General features: G+C 42.6%; 2 protein-coding genes across 3 annotated transcripts; one reads left to right on the forward strand and one right to left on the reverse strand.

The window, feature by feature from the left end:
• Positions 1 to 735: 735 nt before the first annotated feature.
• Positions 736 to 10,369, reverse strand: fkbp1b (FKBP prolyl isomerase 1B). The gene is made up of 4 exons (XM_085247743.1): positions 10,044 to 10,369; positions 9,274 to 9,321; positions 2,384 to 2,496; positions 736 to 1,525 (listed from the first exon to the last, which is right to left on the reverse strand). Exons 1-4 carry the CDS (start codon positions 10,078 to 10,080, stop codon positions 1,397 to 1,399), a joined length of 327 nt encoding a protein of 108 aa, XP_085103869.1. The 5' UTR covers positions 10,081 to 10,369; the 3' UTR covers positions 736 to 1,396.
• Positions 10,370 to 10,469: 100 nt separating this feature from the next.
• On the forward strand, positions 10,470 to 15,003 carry wdcp (WD repeat and coiled coil containing). Of its 2 annotated transcripts, none has more exons than XM_085247740.1 (4): positions 10,470 to 10,642; positions 11,299 to 13,228; positions 13,382 to 13,502; positions 14,178 to 15,003. In XM_085247740.1, exons 2-4 carry the CDS (start codon positions 11,318 to 11,320, stop codon positions 14,369 to 14,371), a joined length of 2,226 nt encoding a protein of 741 aa, XP_085103866.1. In that variant the 5' UTR covers positions 10,470 to 10,642; positions 11,299 to 11,317; the 3' UTR covers positions 14,372 to 15,003. The 2 variants fall into 2 exon arrangements, with proteins under 2 accessions (XP_085103866.1, XP_085103867.1); XM_085247741.1 differs by having other exon boundaries at positions 10,470 to 10,567.
• The last annotated feature ends 26 nt before the right edge of the window (positions 15,004 to 15,029 follow it).

Below are 15,029 nucleotides of genomic sequence, written 5' to 3' on the forward strand. Positions count from 1 at the left end.
TGAAACATATTTTTTTATAATGACCACCCTTATTCCCTGTTTTGTCGACGCGAAGACTGAGAATTCATGTTTATTATTATTATTATTAGAGATTTCAGGAAAATTCAAGGTGATAAAAACAGACGTGCAATGACTGCATATAATTCAAACCCATAGTTAAATAAAAATGGTAACAACATATCACGTTTTGAAACTGAGATAAAATACATGGACAAATCAGGTTGTGATGTATCTCCATATTAGTTCATCCGAAAAATGCTAGATGGGGCTGAATTCTCCCACAACATACTTAACTAACCACACCTTTATGGATCTTGGTTTGTGCATTGCGGCAGTCATGCTGGGACAGAAAAAGACCCTCCCAAAACTGGTCCCAGGAAGTTGAAACATCTGTATTCATCTTAATTTCTGGCCTGATGACCATTAAATACAGGTTTTAAAGGCCTTCTCCCCTGTATACAGATTTCTTGGCACACCAAGGACCTTTTTCTTGCAAAGAAATTTTATCCTTAAATGGAATAAGTATTAGTTTACATGTGTTTCTTGAAGTGATGAAGTCCTCCACATCTTGTCGTCTGAAGGCGAGATTCCAGATGTGATTAAATGCATGGTTTACTTATTTTACAAAAAATTTGATTATGGTTTCATAAAAATTGAACACAATATGTGAACTGGTAAACAGATTCCTCTGGAAATAGCAATCAGTCACTCACAAATCACACAAAGGACACAGACTTTTTAACATAGTGCATGCCACTTTATTCAAGAGTTGGTCAATAAACTGTCATAGTAGCAATGGCTCTTAAAGACTTCTGTACAGTATTGATTGGGTTTGATTTTATAGGTTACACTTGCATGTTCACAAGGATTATAAAATATACCAAACACAGCAACATCATTCAGAGCATTCAGCAGGACAAGCCTTTTTTCAAAGTGGCGATGCAGACAGTGGTATATAATGCCCAGTAAATATACAGAGCAGACATTGTACTTTTAACCTATGTACCCTCAACTCCGCTGTTCAAACTGTAAGGCAATATATGTTTTGATTGCAATGTAGTACGGCTTTTCAAAGAGAACAGGGATCAACAAAATTTACAACATTAAATGAAGTTCAACAAAACAAGCATGTGTAACAAACAAACCAAAACGTGTGTGTGTGTATAAGAGTCTTGTACGACATGAACATTTTCTTGCAGCATCTAGCTCAAAACGATGGCAACGAAGCAGAAGATGCGTTTAAATACCTAACTGAAGAAAAAGACGAAGGCTGTGAAAACAGAGAAACATAAGAGCGGGTGGCTGTGAGAGGCAACAGTCGGGTATAGTCTCCCGGTTGTGGGTTATGGTGAATGCAGCCCCATTAGCCTTCTGCCTTTGCCTTCTACCCCATGCGTCACTCCAGCTTAAGCAGCTCCACATCAAAAATAAGGGTTGCGTTTGGTGGGATAACTCCGGGGTGGCCTGTTGTTCCATAAGCCATATCCGGTGTACAGGTGATTTTAGCCCTCTGGCCCAGGCTCATCTGCAGCACAGGAGAGGAGAGGCGAGGGGACAGCAGAACACACTGAGTATTTATGTGCATTTTCTTGTACTTTACGCCTACGCCCGAAAAGTCCCTTGTCACAGAACACAAAACACTTTTTGACTTGTAAATTAATACCCTATTCAAGTGTCCCTGTAAACAATAACAGTGTGACAGTTGGCAGGCAAACATAATACCAGGAACCTGAAACACAAGCAGATATTCGGAACTCAGGGCTTTTGTTTGCGTACTTTACCAAGAGGCCCGACCACAAGTAAAATATGAGAAACTGCATAGTTTATTCTCCTTTCATAACAGATCTTGGTTTCTACTCACTGCAGCTGTAAAAGACCACTTTCAAGCGGACAGCAATCAAGTCAGCTACTCAGCATTACATACACAACTGCAGAAAATAAGTAATGTCAGACTGCTGTTGCTGTTGATGCTGTGACTCCATTTGTCCTCATTCATCTGTTTTCTCTAACTGAAAACTCTGTAACTGTGTATTTTCTGTGGCTGCCATTATCATACAAGAGCTGAAGGAAGGAATGTGTTACAGCTGAACCGATCTGAACTCCAATAGCTACAGTAGAATCTGTTTTACAGCCTCCCTCTCATTGTTGCTGACCACTGCAGTGCATCTAAGCACAATTTAAAAAACAAACAACTGCAGTGGTGCACCTGTTCACTGTATGAGAGCACCTTCAGAATTGCAACTAACTGTTAGGTATGATCAATTAAAACCTGGCAGTATAAATGAATAAATGAAGTTCAATATGTACTTAGAACATGGAATGCATAACGTACTGCTTAATACTAAAAGACAAAACAAGCAGGGCCTCAACCTTCCTCTCTTACCTGTGCTACTCCTTCTTCCCAGCCCTTAATGACCTCGCTATGTCCAATCTTGAACTTGAAGGGCTTGTTCCTGTCTCGCGAGGAGTCGAACTTTTTCCCGTTCTGCAACATACCTGCCAAAAAAGCATATGAAAACAAAATTTAGAGGCAAAATAAACTCAAAAATCAAAAGTGCATGGGCATAGTTAGCTGCTGCAATAACCAGGAATTTTTCTGGTGGGACTTCTTGGGTCTGTTTCAACTTCTCAAATGAACAGAGGAAATGTGAATCAGGAAGAACTGGCCTGGTTTAGTGGATTATTTTTAAAGTTAACTAGGCCATTGCTTAACTGTATGTAGACCACAGCGAGAGAAAGGGGTAACAAAGGCAAAGCGGGACTCAGCTCCTTCAGAACAATGACTGACCATTCAGGCATGACAGGGCTGTTGTTGCTGTGGCGGTTAAACTACTAAAGGCATGAAAACACTAAATCATTTCATTAGCCACAATCTCAATCCCTGTTCTTTTACTCTGAAAAGTCGTGAACTTTGGGAACCGTTGGCGGCCAGAAAAAAGCAACAGGAGCAACTTAATGGTGTTTGTTATTTTCTCTGCACAATCTATTGTTGTGGAACAGGAAACTTGTAACTGCAAACAAAGTTCAAATAACTGAGATTGGAGATTCAGAGATTATACAATATAATGCAATGCTGTGCATTACCAACCAATATAATAATGTGTTTTATTTCAAGTAATTAACATATTTAATATAATAAGATTTTAATAATAATAATATTTTGTCCTCCATCCTCTAGAAATACAGATTAAAAGGTTTCGTTTTTACATAAATAAATTAAATAATAAAAAAATAATAATAATGATCCGCTATCACTTTGGAGGTTGTTCTGGTACATTATTTTATCTCTATGTCATAGTGTGAATACTTGGCATTTAAAGCTGGTGTTAGCTGAAGTTTAGTTACAGTGTCTTGCTCATCCAGTCATATGAAAGTTGGTACTGTACTCCTTCTCCACTTTCATTCCCCCACTAAACTTAGAAGGTCCATCATTTCCAAGAAGTCCAGTAGCCCAGATATGAGCGGGCTGGGCCAGGTCCAGCTGCGGAGTCATCAGGTTCACACCCCCTGGTGAATACCACCTGCTGCAGGGCATTCGAGTAGCAGAAACACAAAACCTTCTTGCAGAAAAGTCGTTTGAGTTTCTAGCAGCAGTTGGCTGCACACTGAAGAAAAACCCTGACACAGAAAATGCATTTCAGCTAAACTGAAATGCATTTTTACAGCAGTGCATACTCCTGCAGGTTGGGGCTGTCTCTGTGCAGTTTGCATGTCCTCCCTAAGCCTATGTGGGTTTCCTCTGTGTGCTTCGGTTTCCCCCCACATATGACAAACCTGTTTGTTAGATTAATCAGAGATTACCTGTCTATCTCAGCCATGTGATAGAGCGTTCAGGATGAACCCCAATTCATTGCCCTGCATCTGTTGTAACTGGTTTCAGTTCACTCCAAACTCAAAGATGGAAAAAAAAAATACTGGTGGCTGCCAGTGCTACCCCTCAGCTTCCTAGTGGGTATCAATTTGTTTGGTAGTGTATAAATAGTATCAATTTCAAAATCGTACGTCACCTTTTTCTCAACTCATCACATTCACAAGATTTTCAGAAAACTTGACCTCTGACCTAGAGGTCACTGAGATTTGAAGTCGTCTGATATTTATAGTAGATGCAACCACCGTATCAAAATCCTGCAATTCCTCTGTGACAGGAATGATAGACCGAACCACATATTTCACTCTTTACACACTTCTTTATTCCGGATGTCGCTTCTTAGACACAGCCGGAGCTTAGCTGACAGCCACACACAACAACAACAACAAACCCCAACCTCAGGTCCCGGCACGTTTAATATAGGGGAGGCGTGATGAGCTGATCAAGCTCAGGTGTGTCAGCCTCCCCCACAGCCGTGCCACGAACCACGCCCCGCCACAGCTTCATTCTGGAGTTATCCCAGTCACAAGATTTTAAGAAAACTTAACCTCTGACCTTGGCCCTGAGGTCGAGGTTCAACCAGCCCTGAAATTTTTATTAGATGCACCGATGCGCCTCCATTGAGTCGTTCTCAAGTTATCGCATTGACAAACTTCTGTGTTCACGCCGCCCACCCACCCAGTGGGGTGACGACAATACCCCACCGTGTTTTTACGGCTGATGTGTAAAAAATCGATGGACTGTGACACAACAGAACGCAGACACAACAAACACACTCATGCTCAGTGTGTCCTTCCTGGCCGGGAGGGCCATCCCAATGGAAAGTGGGCCGGCCTCTGGTGCTGGCCCCCCGCCCTCCGTTGTAAAGTGAAAATTTACAAAAACAAGGCAGAGGCTCAATCAATACACATCCTCAAAATATCATCAATATATCAGTCGGGCTCCAGTCTGGACACAGATAGCTCATTTCACACAGGCAGCTAGGTGTCTGCCCCTGCCAGACCACACCCTTCACCAGGGGTGGCCAGCATGGGACCAGGCTAAACGAGGACCAGGCCGTGGACTATGAATTGCAACACATTGGACCCTGTGTTAATATTCTATAATAATCTGTTTCCTGGAGATCACAGAGATAGCCATAGCAAAATCCCAAACTGCTAACTAAACCACACTCGTATCACTGCTCTATTATCACTATTTGTACAGCCGAGCATGGGTGAGGTCTTTGCAAAAATACAGCCAAGCCTGTCCCTTCTGAGGTTGGCTCCTAGGCTCTCCTTGTGAGAAGCTTACACTTGGTAGTGGCTAGCTATCGCTGTAAAAAGCCATTCCACACAGGGGTGGGGCTATTTTTACTTTGTTTACCTTATCCTGTCTTAGCCCCTGTCTAGGATGGCTGCCAACACAGCAAGCCCCTTGGCTCAAATGTGGATGAAATGAGATGTGTGTAAAGCTATCTGAGTATGTGACTTACATGTCTGCTGTGTTTCACACCTGCAGGCACAGACATCTTAATAACAAGAGTCTTCATCATTCTTCATTTCTATAGCCAAGCAACTGGGATAGGGCATATGAGTAAAGTTGACACCGGAGCCTGAAAGTAATCCTCAGCCATGACTTAAAAGTTACTCTAATACTATCATTAAGTGCAAAAAGAGCTTTTTTCTAACTAGATATGGAGTGTCCTAGATCTTTAGTGGAGCCTAGTAGTTCACTTGATAAATAATAATGTGCTCGAATATCACTTTTCCTCCAGTCTTGCCTGCCAAGTAGGTGCTGCATAGATATTCGATCCATGTTCATAACACAAGTTGCAAAAAGCCTGTGAAGCACTCAGACAACCCAATAGTCAATGATTTTCAGCAGAAGCCTTTCTACTAATCTTGGAGCCTCCCATTGTTTGCTCAACTATATGAACAACCACTCTCCCATGGAGGAAGACTTTGGCATCTTCTGACACACAGCTTGATCTATTTCTGGGTCAAACACGTAGAACCGCGAGGTCTCAGTTTCTGTCTGTTTTATGCTAAAGTCTGGAGGACAAACATGGTAAGGTATGATGTCCACATTTAGGAATGACATCACATGCAGCACGAGCTTCATGTCAAAAGAGGCTACAATGCCATTCATCTTCGTAGCTTAGTGCCATACTTCATCAAACTTAAAACCGCATGAGCTACTTTTGTTGTCTCATGTTGACTGACATCAGATCTGCTTTAATTTTCCTCTTGCAGCAAAATGAGCTTCAGACTGCAGGACTGCAGCTGACAGAGCTGCCACTCTGTGAGCAGACTTGCAGTCAGCCATGAGAGAAACAAGAATGCAAGACAGGATAAATTATTGGAGGCCTGAGCCATCAACGACCACTCGGCTAATTTGGGTGGCTACAACTTTCACCAGAGTGAGAAGAAGGTCGCTCGCATATCTGAGCGTCTGTGTGCTTCTGGCATGTGTGCATCTGCATATTCAAAATCCCAGAGGTGAAAGTGAGAGTCAAAAATTGCACAGCATTAAGAGAATGCGTGAGAAAGCCTCTCCAGCAGAGTGGCTTCATATCCCAATATGTATTGGGAAATCACTCTCTCTCCTTACTCTTACTGTTTGCCTTTGCTATCTGGAAAACACCAGGGGAGGGTGGAGTGGAGTTGAGGGTACAGTCTGTGTTTTTGCACCGAGAGCCAGCTGACTTATGTTACAAATCCACACCAACCTGTATTACAAACATTATCTTTTTTTCAGAGTGTCAGCTAATCTTGTCGTGTAGCTTTTAATTAAAACACTTGTCCTCTGGGGCACTGAAACTGTGAAGTATAATCTTAAAACTTCCCTGCCTCAGTTTCTTACAAATCCCTTGATAACTACCTGAAACTAGTTGAACCGATGTATCAAATTTAACTGGGTTAACATAATAACAGTTCAGCAAGGAATTAAAAAAACCCTCCTCCCTCACTATAGGATCGGAGACTTGTTTATGAGTCCATAAAAACCTTGATGTGAGGAACACATTATATCAATTCTGCAGATTACAACACAAATACTCCCAGATTATCTACATAAACCACATTCTTAGCCAATTTCATGTGTTCATCACCAAGTTCAGCTCTACCCTTAAATATATTTTGCAAATGCACTTCCTGCATTTATACAAAACTGTATTTATAGCTCTTTGGGCGTTCCTTTATTGAAGCCTCAGTTTGGCTCAACTATGTATTTTTGAGTTGTATTCCAATAAGTATAAGCATCTTATGAGTAAGTTAGCGTAAATCGAAACAAAAAGACAAACAAAAGATGGGGAGTACAGTACCTCAATGAAATAGGTGACGAATGTAACAAAAAGAAGAGTACCCATGCTAATTGTTGGGGGTGGCTATGGATCAAGTGGTAGAGCTGGCTGTCCATCACCAGCTCCTACAGTCCAAGTGTCAAAGTATCCTTGGGCAAAATACAGAACTCTGAGTTTCCCCTGATGCATTCATGGAAGCGTGAATGTGTAGTAAAGTGGTTAGGTATGGATAAAAGCAATGGATGCATATGTGATTAGGATGAGATTTGTAATAGAAAGTGCTTTGAGTGCTCAAATTGAGTAGAGAGGCACCATGTAATTCCCAGTCGATTTACCATTTGTAGATTTTGCAGACAGGATTCTTTACATTTGTCCCTCTTATAAATAAAAAAATGCAACAGGTAACAACACGGAGAAAGGAAATAAAGCAGAAAAAGGAAAAGCTTTTTTATATGTGCAATCCAGCAGAGGTGGTGCGGTCTTGATGGAGTTTAAAACTTAAAGGGGACCTATTGTGCTCATTTTCATCCCCTATGTTTAATTCTTGCTCACAGCGAGAGAAGGTCTGCATTATTTGCAGATCTAAATTATTCTTACTTTAAGATTAGAAATACTTTATTTGTCCTAGTATTGGGAAGCTCTTTATATAATCCTGGGTTTTGATGCATTACCTAAACGTCAACAACCTCACCAGAACCCAAAGTTTAGACACCTTTAAATCCCAAAACTCTGATGCACGATTCGAATGAAACAAGGGACCAGAACTGGGCAAATTCTACCATTCTTGGCATGGACATGAGACTGGCCGCTCAGCCTCCAGTGTGTCCGATTACGAGTTTCACGCATAGAGCAGTGCAACAGGACCAGGCAAATGAATTAATTTTTAATTAATTTTTGGCTTTCAATATTGTAACAATATATCCATCCACCCATGTTCATAACTGCGTATTCAACAGTAGAGGGGAGCAGAGACACCAAGTGTCAATCAAACCCTTACTCTAGAATGCTATGTGGCACATCTCAAGAGCCTAGCTTCACAATTTGAGACGTATAAATTAAGATTACATTCGCCTGACATATGAAGGATCCCCAGTTCCAGACACAAACCCAGCCTCGAGGGATCACCAGCTAGTCTACTTACAGGGCCAGACTGAAGCAGATATATGGAAGGGTTGCATCAAACATGCAGATCCATCCACTAGGCGACTCAATGGAAATAAGGCAGCAGCCAAAAAAATGGGATACCTGAAATTAGGCTTAAAGGCAAATCCAACTTTCCCCAGAAGAGTTTACAGCACAACATCCTAGTATAAGGTACAGTATAGGGCATAGTTGTTGTGGATCGTTTTGTCTCTAATGACACACACACACACACACACACACACACACACACACACACACACACACACACACACACTAGTCAAACAAAGCTGCAATTTTCACATAAGGTTAAACACTATGCATAGGTCAATCAAGATATACAGCCAGTATTACAATAGATTAGGAAAATCACATTAACCCATTTCAAATGATGAAAATGAAGTCCCAAAGCTACAAGATGGAACTACATGGACGTGTACGTTCAATAAAAATAAATAAATACTTACAAACTCGAAACCAACCCTCTTTACTACACAGACCATAGCCAGAGTGTGTACAATTGCATTTATAACCATATAATAACCATGTGATACTCAGACAGTCAACAGACGAGATGCCAGCGAGGTTTATTTACTTTCTGTCTGACCTAGTTGTGTGGTCTGCTAACCCGAGGCCATAGAGCAACCCAAATTCATTTCCCAAAAGTCTCAGCGTCTTATTGTCCCACCTAAAAACTTGGCAATCTGACAAGACACAAACAGGAGAAACATGCCCATTTGAATGAATATGTGCATGTCAGCACACCCTAAAACAAAAACAAAAGAAAAAACAGTATTTTCTGGTCCTGTCGGCAACTTGCAAGTGTAACCAACACTCAGTTACACAATGTTACGAGCATTTTGCGTATTTTGAAAGCTTGGTGTGTTGTGCACATATTTCCCCCTATGGACTCCAAGACAGAAAAAAATGCAGAGAATGAAAAAAGGGGGGGGAGAGAGAGAAGAAAGAGAAAGGAAGTTACCTATGTAATGAACAACACATGTTTGGCCTTTCTTTGGAAATGTTCTTCCTGTTAATGAAAGAGAGAAAAAACAAGTGTTAGTGTGTGTTTGTATACTCTCTGAGGCTGGCAGGTTAATCTTGTAATTAGACTGGCAGTCTCATTAGCAAATGCAAGGTTCAGTCTGGTGGGGTGCTGATGCCAGTACTGTTGCATACTAAAGTGAGATATGCATCTGTCATCCTCATGCTGTAACTTTAGCCTGCAGGCATTTTTTTTCCTACATAGTAATAGAAATAGTAGAGTAATTAGCTATCAGATGCACTTTAATTTAGCAGTGCCTATAAGGACACTGTAGTCTGCCTTACCCAGCCCTAGATTTGGTGTCTTTCACTCTTGAGCTGACTGACTGCTTACACATGAGTAACTCTTCAAATGTTTCCCTACGTGCCTATGTGCTAATGCTCAATTTTAAAACACCGGACGGAGTTTGACTTCACAGGATAGAGAGTTCTAGAAAGATGCCGTGCAGGCGTCAATGATTTTAAACTGTAAAAGAAGAAACTAAACTAAAATCAAAACAGGGTAAAGCCGCAGCATACTACCGTTAATTGCTAAATATCTACGGGATATATTCAGTCGCGTCGCACACATCTTAATATTAATCTTGACAAAAAAAAAAGTAAATATTTAAAAATATCTGAATGGCATTCCGGGGAACTACCGTGCCCCGACAACACCAGCACCACCAACCCTCATCAAAGCACACATAGGCGAATAAATCCGCTTACCATCACCGGGAGATATCGTCTCGACCTCCACGCCCATGGTTGTGCTGCTTCAAATATTAGCTATAAAGCATACAGCCGACAAAGCTTTTTTTTCTTAGAGCCAGTTCTACCCTTTTGCAGCTACAAGTCGGGCTTTAGCGACAGAAACCAGGCATTCACCCACCCGCGGTAGCTACAGCCAACCGTGAGACAGCCAAGATATTTTCCACTTCGCAGGGAGGCAGCGTAGAGATCTACAACCCCACTACGTACGTCGTCTTCAGCCCTGCAGACCCCTGGAGGTGAAATAAAGCTCGAGTGTCTAATGTCAGTTGAATTTTCATTTTCTGGTTTGTCATAGTCTTTATTAAGTTTATCAAGTCCCTCTAAGTAAGCCAATTGTTTTTTATTAATTCGGGCTATATAAAACTAGAGCGCTTGTTAAAAGTGAACTACGTCTCCCACAATGCACCGAAACTGTCGAGTAGTTTTGCTTCCGTGTCGTTTACTAAGAAACGTTGGAGGCGATTTTTAACCGGTAAAACGTGAGTTTGCTGACATGAGAGTTAATGTTCACTGTTTTATACGAGCTCCTTGGAACGTGTTTTTAGTTTTGTAAGGTATGCTGAGCTTTAAAACTCATGTTTGTGTCGAATCTAGCTTTAATTATCTGTTTGCGCGATATATTTTTTAAAGGGAAGCAGCAAGTTAATCTCGCTAGTGATTTCCAATGTTTATTAATTGAATTAATGAGCATTTCTCCTTTTCGTGGTTTGTGTCTACGCGTTTTAAGCTGATGTGCAGTAATCAATCCACACAGTAAATCTGTTTTCTGAAGAATCTGATTGTGTTTAATGTGCTCCAGTGTTAAAATGGTGTTTACATTTTAAGTCTGTTACAGTTTTCTTTCTCTGATGACGTGTATTTGAAGACTTAATGTACTTTTTGTAATCATGTCAGAGTCTAAAAAGACAAATACTTTAATGAGACACTCTTATTCAACACATACTAATGTTAATACCCTTAGGTCCTAAAGGGCCTGTGTGTTGTTAAGGTCATCAGGCGTAAGCAGCTATAGGTGTTCGTCACCACTGCCTCAGGCACAGAGGGATTAAAGCATGTACTTGGAAGGAGACACAAGAGAGGCTTTTGCTATTCTTAATCTGCATAGGTAGCAATAGCCACTCGTCGTCAAGACCCATTTAGAAGACATACAGGACTCTATTATCAATGTTAACGCTGTGACTCTTTTGTTTTCTTTTTCTCTTTGGATAAGCTTCTTCATACCTGCCAGGATGGATCTTGGTAAGGCAAAGCTGCTCAGGACAGGTCTCAACACACTGCACCAAGCCATCCACCCTGTGCATGGGATTGCTTGGACAGATGGCAAGCAAGTCTGCCTAACATCTCTCTACTTTATCAACGGCGACGTGAAGTTTGGCGACACAAACGTCATCGGGCAGTTTGAGCATGTCTTCGGACTCTTCTGGGGCCCCCTGTGCTGCTCTGATTCTCCCGCCTTGCTGGCTGTGCAGCACAAGAAGCATGTTACCGTGTGGCAACTGCAGCTCAGTGCTCTTGAACAGAACAAGCTGCTGTGCACGCAGACCTGTGAGATGAGCGAGCCTTTCCCCTTGCTTTCACAAGGCTGCGTTTGGCACCCTAAACTGGACATTCTTGCTGTGCTGACTAAGAGAGACACCTCTGTGCTGTTTTCTGTCAGGGTGGACAACAGAAGAATCAAAGCAGATATCAAAGGTAGTGGACTCATCCACTGTGCATGCTGGACTAAGGATGGCACACGCCTGGTGGTGGCTATAGGCAGTGCCCTTCACTCCTACATCTGGAATGACATCCAAAAGAGTCTGGTGGCCTGTTCCTTCTGTCCCATCTTTGACGTGGGAGGCTATATCTGTGCCATTGAGGCCACCGGGGAAGCTCAAGTAGCTGTGGCTACGGAGCTGCCGCTGGATAAATTATGTGGGTTAAATTCTGGCATAGCGTTCGACTTACCAGCAGAGACAGAGGCCCTGCACGGCCATGGCTCTCACATGTCAGATGATGACAGCCTTCTGGATTCGAGGAGAAGATCCTTCGAATCTGAAAGGTCCTACATCCCTAGCTCAGGTCCTCTTGATATTACCCATCTTCTGGCGAGACACCGTCGCTCTGACCCCAGCCCCCTTATCCATTTGCGTCGCAGGGACACTGTAACAGGCTCCGGGCAGGACTCCTCGCACCTCATTCTGGTTACCTATGAGCGAAAGGTCACCACCACTCGTAAAGTCAGCATTCCAGGGATTTTGGTCCCAGACATTGTGGCTTTTGATCCCCGTGGTTCCACAGTTGCTGTTGCATCAAACACATGCAACATGGTTCTTGTGTACTGCATCACAGCCTCCACGATGCCAAACATACAGCAGATCTCTCTGCAGCAGAACGAGAGACCCAAAGGAGTCTGTTTCCTCAGCGATAAGATTTTACTGTTGATGGTGGGTCGCCAGAAGTCCAACGACCCCGCCTTCCTCCCATCTGCTAACACTGACAAATATATTCTTCATCTCATAGCCAAAGAGTTGATCTACGATGGAGAGTCGCCTATGTCTCCTATCATACCATCCTCCTCTGCTCAGAGCCATGAGTCCACCTCTAATTTCTGCACAGGGATTAGGAGGCACTCAGAGCACCTGTCAAAGGATGACAGAGAGCGCCCAGGGATAAAAGACTTGATACTGCCTGGAAGGGGGGTAGTTTGCTCACCGGGGAACAGGCGGAGATTGGTCGAGGAGGTGAGAAGCAGCGAGCACAGCCCCATCACCAGCTCTGTGGACTTATCAGACAGAGCCCCGTCCAGTGCCTCTTCAGTTACAGTGGAAAACTTTGACATGGACCATGTCAGCCGCATGGCCAGCCTGGCGGTGGCCGGACAGGTCAGCAGAGATTCCAGCCGAGCCAGTTCTCCTCGCTTCGAACCATCTGACAAGATGCACACAGAGCCGAAGCTGCCTATGCCTGAAAAGACTCCCGGCAAGGCCAAGGAGCGCGCGCTGGAGCAGCTCGTTCACAACATGGAAAGACTTTTTACACGCTTTGCAGAAGTGCAGCAGTGCCTGACAGAAATCAGAGATTACACTCAGAATGGCAAAAAGGCCCCAAGTGTCTACCCTAATGCCAGCGAACCCCCGTATGTCAATGTCACATGCCAGGTACAGTTTTACGTGTTATGTTTGATACCCTATTATATATATATATATATATATAAGTTAAGTAAGTTAAATAAGAATATTGCATTTTTTAACATAATAATAGCCACGAGCATGTCTCTTTCCATCACATTTCCTTTCTTTGTGCTCACGCAGAAGCAGTTGTCAGAAAATGTTTTTATTGACGAGCGGAGGCCGGTGCTGCTGTGCGACGGGAAACTGTGTCTGCGTGCGCTCCAAGACCTCTTCAACCTTACCATCGTGGAGATGATGTATGGTATGTTCACAAAATTGGATTTGGCATCAGTAGGTCAACAGTAACAAAGTATAGCAAATAGCACGTGTCCTCTGCTACTTGTTTTCTGTTGTTTGTGCATTTTAAGTGGCATTTCCCTTAATGTAAAGCAGTACCTAAGCTGCCTTTGTGCAAAAGCCTCATCTGTTGTTTTTCATGTGCGATTAACCGTGTTGTGACACAGGGTGTAAAGGGTTAATTAACTAAAATCACTCTGAGGAAATTTCTTCTGGTCCTCAAGTGGGGTCAACTGCAAGTCATTGACTAAATGTTAAGATCTGTATGCTCTTGCTGGCTTTATTCACCATGAAGGCATCCCCCTCAGATTGCTCTGTACTTTATAAGAAACCTTATTTATTGCAGTCAGTTGTAATTTCAGGCAGCTTGTGGTGGCATTGTTCTTCCGATAGCGTGCGTGAGCTATAATTGGACGTGATTAAAAGCCTAAGTCAGATTATAAGGTCTTAAACAAAAGCAGCTTACTACCATTTAATGTGCATAGTGTTTTGTTGCTGCTGTAGCAAAGACTGGCTTTCCTAAACTGAGACCACCAAAATGTAGGTCGCACAAACTACAGTTTCTAAACTACACTGACATTTAGAAAACCATACTAAGTCAAAAAGTCCTAATTGTCGTTTTGTTTTTGTTTTTCTCCAGGACCGTTGTGGGTTGTACTTGTGGCAGATGCAGATGGCTTTGTCCCTCTGACATTTAAGCCTAAGGAGGAGCTCACGGTGCGGAACGGGAAGCGGAAATCAACCCTGCGGACTCCCGGGAGTCCAGAGAACTCTTGCCCATCCAGTCCAGCCCCCAGCCAAAGCCCCAACACAACCACAGAGGCCTCCGTGTAGCCACTCCTAACGCACAGTTCAATATATGGACTCACAAAACAATGTCCCTCTGTTATCATGATGTATTCGACTGTCAAATGGACCGCAACTGTATGACAAAATTACTCTTGTGTGTGTTGAAATGACAGCCGTTTGACAAGAGATGCTCATTGCACTCCATGCATTGTTTACATTTTCTTCTTTTAAAAAAACAAAACCTGTGCAGTTCATGTTTTTGCTGAAGCAGGACGTGCTGATTAGCAGTCCAGCAACAGCGGCGAGTACGTTTTAGATATGTTTGGGACATGTTTCTGATTGTTCTGACGTCTTATATGAACAAATGGAGGCTAATGTTGTTGTTTTTTTTGAAGCAGAAGTAGATGTATGAAATTCAGGTTTTACACTTAAAATGTCAAGTTTAGCACTTTAACATCTCAAATGTTCTGTCTACGAGAGACCCAAAGGATTTTCCATCCTGCTAGAATTTTAACACGTTCAGGAAAACCCATGTGACCACTAGAGGGGGCAACAGTCAACAGTAACTTTTCTCTCATGGTCATACCCTGCTGTTAGGACCGCTGTGGTTTGTTTTGAATGTCCAAAGAAAGGAATGCTTGGGGAGCTTTCTGAAAATTAAATTTGTATATGTAGTGCTTCCTCGTCTGTTATTTTCCACCGC

The sequence above is a fragment of the Mchenga conophoros genome, linkage group LG15, assembly GCF_057382185.1.
Source record: "Mchenga conophoros isolate Kocher_MC1m ecotype Shallow Benthic linkage group LG15, M_conophoros_male_GT1.1, whole genome shotgun sequence".
NCBI classification, from domain to species: Eukaryota; Metazoa; Chordata; class Actinopteri; order Cichliformes; family Cichlidae; genus Mchenga; species Mchenga conophoros.

Excerpts from the sequence above, each read along its gene's own strand:
- fkbp1b (XM_085247743.1), bottom strand. The coding sequence starts at position 10,080 with ATGGGCGTGGAGGTCGAGACGATATCTCCCGGTGATG. Across the intron at positions 9,322-10,043 it reads GACGATATCTCCCGGTGATG|GAAGAACATTTCCAAAGAAA; the intron begins GTAAGCGGATTT and ends TTTCATTAACAG. Across the intron at positions 2,497-9,273 it reads ATGTGTTGTTCATTACATAG|GTATGTTGCAGAACGGGAAA; the intron begins GTAACTTCCTTT and ends CTTTTTTGGCAG.
- wdcp (XM_085247740.1), top strand. The coding sequence starts at position 11,318 with ATGGATCTTGGTAAGGCAAAGCTGCTCAGGACAGGTCTCAACACACTG. Across the intron at positions 13,229-13,381 it reads ATGTCAATGTCACATGCCAG|AAGCAGTTGTCAGAAAATGT; the intron begins GTACAGTTTTAC and ends GTGCTCACGCAG. Across the intron at positions 13,503-14,177 it reads CATCGTGGAGATGATGTATG|GACCGTTGTGGGTTGTACTT; the intron begins GTATGTTCACAA and ends GTTTTTCTCCAG.